Raw genomic sequence first — 5403 nt, forward strand, 5'->3', positions numbered from 1 at the left:
CGACGGCTCCTACAAACGAAAAGCACACAGCATAGCCAAGCATTCGCCGCAACGACCGTCATACCTCGACACCTGCTGCCAAGAGCGGAAAGCGGCAATGCTGGTGCGTCTTGTTGTGTGTTGCTGTTGTCAATACCTTCCAGACACCAAAATGTATAGCCCTGGTGACCGATGAACGCCACCACGCAACGACGTCTCGAGAAGAAGACACCTATTACAAACACACACACAAACACACACAGTGACGGAAGGGGGAGGACCAACGACAACAAAATAATAATCATAATACAGCAAACGGCACAGCTAGTTTCCTAATCAAACAAGAGCGGGGAGGAGGAGGTAGGGGGTAGGTTACGAAGTGCTGGAGAACCATACGACAGAAATACGATGGAAATATAAAACAGATGCTACTACACGCACACACCGCATCACCGCCCTGTACTACATTTAACGAGTGATGGTGTCAGAGACGGTGTGTGCGCGTGAAAAAAAGAGAGGGGGATCAGGAACGAACAGTACACCGGCAGACGGAGCGGATAGGAGGGGGTGCCAATATATAAAACCGAGGAATACAAGCACCCTGCCAAGGCAGAAAAAGGTAACAAAGCAGCTCGCTACGGTTGCTCTCTCAGACAAGGGCAGAGAGAGAAATGGGGATCGGAATGGCACACCATCACAGACGAAGCCACAAGGCGACAAGGGGCGCCTGCCAAGAAGTGCTCGAACGAGCAGTTGAACATACGCGCCGGAAAAGCGGTCTTTTCGTCTGCCCCTACTTGTCTGTGTGTGTGTGTGTATGTGGAGTGTAAGAAGCTGTGGAGAGAGAGAGACGCGACCGGCACACAATGCACAAGAGCAGAGAAAACAATATTGACATGACGACGCTGGAGAAGGCCCAGCGTACCGCGTTTGGGATAAGACAAGAGCAACACAAGCATCCAAGAAACATAGTTAGGATAGAGGAGAGGGGGCGGCACGCTAGGCGGACGAACACGATTCAACAGCTCCAAAAAGGAAAGAGAAGTAATGGCACCTTCGCCTGTCCCACTAGGTAGTCGAGCGCTGCTGATTCTCTTTATAATCGCAGCGGCGCTTAGCACTTCTCCTTCAAACACCCTACTCAGTGTAGCACTGCACACACTGCTTCGGCGGCAACCGCTGCCAAAACAACTCCGTGTCCGCCATGCGAAGGACATCCTGGCGCATCGCCTCCGCCGTCGTGAAGAAGACGCGCGGGAAGAAGGTGATGTCGCGCTTGCTTCTTCCACCACTGCTGCTGCCGCCGTTGCCGTTGCTGGTGCTCGGCATGGGGCCGTAGAGTCGATCGCACAGGTTCGGATTCGGCGCTGTCGACTCAAGGCACTCGTCCAGATCTGCAGAGGCTGTACCCAGCACGTCACGCGCACGGCCAGCCGCCAAGGCGTACGCGCTGCGCGTGATCACGGGATGAGCCTCCTCCATTGAGAGGCCAATCGCGACCAGCACGTTCAGCACGTAGCGATGGAAGTTCTGGTCACGCCGAAGCAGCGCCTGCGCCTCAGCGGACGAGGTACTCGCGGTGTCACCGTTGTTGCTGTTGCTCGCTGAAGCGCTCTTGGCTTCTTCTTCGTGCACGTTGTCCTCCTCGTGGATGCTCTCCAGCACCGCCTCCAGGAAGCTGGCCGGGGCTCCAAAGCAGCCGTAGTCGCCTGCCTCCTCGGTCTTGTCGTACACGCTATCGCCAACTGCCAGCCCCTGCCACCGATGCGTGTCATTGAGCCTTTCCGATTTGCCACCGGTCACCTTTTGCTGCGCAGAGTGCTGCTGCTGCTGCGTCTTCCACAGGCACACAACAGGGATGTCGTTGCAGCTCATCACCACCGCGTGGATATGTGGGAGGGCGTCGCTGAGGTTGCGCTTCATCATGTACAGCAGCGCCATCATAAGGTTGGCGAGCAGGCGCAGCTGCGTCGCGCGTTGGGGAAGCTCAGCAGTGTGGTCGCCGGAGCCCGTCGCTCCTGCGCCACCCGTCACCGCGGCGTGAAAGTCCAGCAGCTCCACCAGTGATCGGAGGGTGCCCATCGCGTCGTAGAAGCCCTGTTGAGAATTCAAGAAGCAGTGCGCCTGGCCGATAGCCCGCAGCGTCAGCTCTCGCCCGCGCTCTAGCACCTCGTCACCGTCCGTGGCAGACCCGGTGAGCATCATGTTCTGTAGCGCCAGAGACAGCTGGTTGCCTGCCAAGTCCGAGTGCGTGGGAAACGCCACCGCGTTCGAGGGAGGCAGTAGGAAGTCAGGCAGCGCGCTGCCGACGCGGTCCGATAGCACCGAGAGCGCCGCGGCAACCGTCTCAAGCGGTGCCGCGGCCGCGTTGGAGGCGGAGGATGCGCAACGCCGCGCTGCTACCGAGTCGTTGGTCGCGGGTTGGCCGGGCGTCGCGTGGGAGGCAGCACCGCTGCTGTAGGTTGCCGTGTTGAAGGTGGAGTAGTCCTGGCTCGGTGAGTGCGTCGCGCAAGGCGGCGTGCCCGCGAACGTCACTGCACCTTGCGCGCCAGTGGTGTGATGCTTCGTGACGGCCGAAGTCATACCCGTTGCGGAGTCCGTGCTTGCGGCGTCAGAGTCGGCCTTGCGTGCTGCAGCGGCTACGGGAAGTAAAGGAGAAGTCCAGTGGTCGCCATTGGAGGCAGCTGTCGCAGTACCAGAAGCGGCATGATGCACGCCAGCGAGGTACTCCGCACCTAGAAGCGGCGATGAGGATGGCTGAAAGGCGCGCGCGTGAGGGCTCAGCCGAACTGGCTGCCTAACCGCAGCTGCCGTTAAGCCCGGAGAAACACTTGCGGAGAACGGGGTCGCTGTTGGGTCCTGCAGCTGCTGCGCCTCCTTCTCCTTGAGGTTGTAGTAGCTCTCGAGAGCGTCGCCGAGGGTGCGCTTGGCGAAGTTTCCGAGGCCGAAGATGCACGGGTTGCCAGTCGTGGGGTCAGCGTCGTGGAAGACGCGGTCAACGATGGGCTGCTTCGCGCTGTTGCATTTGAGCCGCAGCGGCGGGCGACCCGGCCCGTTGTTGAGCTCCATCCCGCTGCGCCGCATCATCGCCTCAGCACCCGCGGTGGTGGCAAACTCGACAAAGCCGTAAATCCAGTTCTGGTTGTTCGTTGAATTGCCGCAGATGCGGACGCGCAGGTACTCGCCGCACTCGCTGCAGATCGCTCCCAGCTCGCTCTGCAGCATCGTCAACGGCAGAAAGCGCAAGTGCACCGTGCGGGCCAGCAAGTCAGACGTCGCCGCCTCGCGTTCCACCAGACGCTGACGTTCCTCCTTCGGAAGGGCCTTGAAGTCCTGGTGAAGCCGGTTCTGCTTGCGGCTTGTGTAGTCGGCGTTTGGGCCGCGGTACGTGTACGGGTTCATGCCACCATCTCTGTGCGAGTGCAGGAGAACGTCCTTGCCCGCGTTGATCGGCGGCGGCGGCAGAGGTGGACTGTGGTTATTCAGGGGTAGCACGTCGTAGCTGGGGGCATCTGACACAGGAGAGAAGCCGTACATATGGCAGCGGCCTTGGCTGCCAAGTGCTCCACCGCTTGCTGCTTGAACGCTTGCCAGCGGCGCCCAATCCTCTGCGTGGTGGAACGGTGGCAATCGCGTGCCGGCGTTGCAGTCGGAGTAGAGCGGCTTCGGCGAGTAGGGCCCGGGGCGGTAGCTTCGCTCCATGTGTGCACTCGGTACGTAATCACTTGCCACGACCTCGAAGCTATAAGCGTCGGCGTCAGACGCGAGGGGTGCCGCAGCCCTGGGGGAAGCCAACTCGTCCGGCTTCGCATTAGGAGAAGTGCTAAAGTACGACGTCATTCTGAACACAGACGTTGCTCTATCCGAGCGTGCGCAAGAGCACGTGAAAAAGGAAGATGTCGCGCACACGTGCCCGCGCGACGCAGTCCAACGGAATGCACGGCACAGCGTTGTGCGTACGCGACAAATGGAAAAAAATAATAATAAGAACTAGCGGGCGAGTGACGACCAGCACTGGGGAGGGCACCGCAATGGAGAACAAAACAACAACAACAAAAAAAAACACGACCGTGTGCGCCGCTCCTAACGCTTGAGTCGACAAGAGCCGTGGAGAAATTATAGAGAGAGTTATATATGTCTGAGGAGAGGTCGGAGAAGGAAGGGGCGAAGATGTACAATGTGGGAAGGAGAAGAGGGGAAGAGAAGTGACAGCACAAGCACAACAACGCAGCCTCCCTCTTCACAGAACAACAACGAAAAGGGAGTGCGAGCGCCAGAGAAAAGAAAAGCAACGATATGACAGGGATACGGAAGGGAAGGCGGTAACAACAGCGGCAGCAACAGCAAGCGAAACGCAGAATAAACCAAAACGAAAGCCCTGCAGAAGGAGAGGGAGCACTCACGCTCGCTCGTTGAAGCAAGACGAGAGCGCACGCACACGCGCGTATGATGTCGTGACGATGCGGGGTGTGGTGAAAACACGACTGATCAAGTGAAAGGAGTCGGTGATGGTCACAGGAGGGAAAAGGCGTCAATGCACAAGCAAGTATCGAGCGAGCGTGGGTTTGCTGTTCTTTTTTTTTCCTGTCTCTCTCCTAAAAAAAGAACCGAAGACGCCAAAAAAAAAACCGGGATGATCGACCGAGAAGAGAGCGCCACGACAAGTCAGAGCTCAATGGCCGCCGTATGTGTACTATCTACTTCGGGCAGAGGGAAAGAGTGTCGCGAGAAACCTAGCGCGCAGTGTAGAGACAGAGACCACGACACAAAGCCACACGCTCCCAAACGTGCGAGAACCACCTCACAGACGGAGAGACTACAGCAAGAGCCTGGAGAAAGGGAAACACCACAGCGAAAAGGCACGCCAGGCCTTGCACAAGATCAAACGACTCACAGAGAGGGAGAGAGTGCGAAAACGCAGTGGAAGGGAGAGGCGCCACGATGGTATACGCGACGACGCGGCTCCGAGAGTTTCCCTGGTGCCGATGCACGTTTTTGTGCTTTCCGCTACGGATAAAAAGACGCGGCCGCTACGGCTGCGTGTTTGGTGCAGTGGAGGGATGTGGGATAGAGAGAGGAAGGGAAGTAGCGGGAATCTGAGGAGAGTAGGTGTCTATGGCATACACACACACACACACAACTGAAGAAACCACGAAACAAACAATAAATATACACAGAAAGAGAGACACGAGCACGAAATCGAGAAACCAACAAAGAAGGGGGCCAAGCCAACACGCAGATGATCGAACTGCAACAACACAACAAAGAACGGACCGCTGACGATCTACTAATGATGAGCGTATTATGAGCGAAGAGGCGGAGGAGCCGGAAAAAAAAAGCGCATGAAAAAAAAGCAAACCACCTAAAGAAATTTGAAAAAAAAAAAAAAACAATCAATCAAAGGAAGCGAGGGGTAACTCTATG

General features: G+C 57.4%; 1 protein-coding gene across 1 annotated transcript; it reads right to left on the minus strand.

Moving 5' to 3' along the window:
* Positions 1 to 1116: 1116 nt before the first annotated feature.
* Positions 1117 to 3819, minus strand: LINJ_31_1030 (conserved hypothetical protein; the record flags this gene model as incomplete). Its single annotated transcript, XM_001467359.1, has 1 exon — positions 1117 to 3819. One exon carries the CDS (start codon positions 3817 to 3819, stop codon positions 1117 to 1119), a length of 2703 nt encoding a protein of 900 aa, XP_001467396.1.
* Positions 3820 to 5403: the final 1584 nt, after the last annotated feature.

Source organism: Leishmania infantum, chromosome 31, assembly GCF_000002875.2.
Source record: "Leishmania infantum JPCM5 genome chromosome 31".
Classification (NCBI taxonomy): Eukaryota; Euglenozoa; class Kinetoplastea; order Trypanosomatida; family Trypanosomatidae; genus Leishmania; species Leishmania infantum.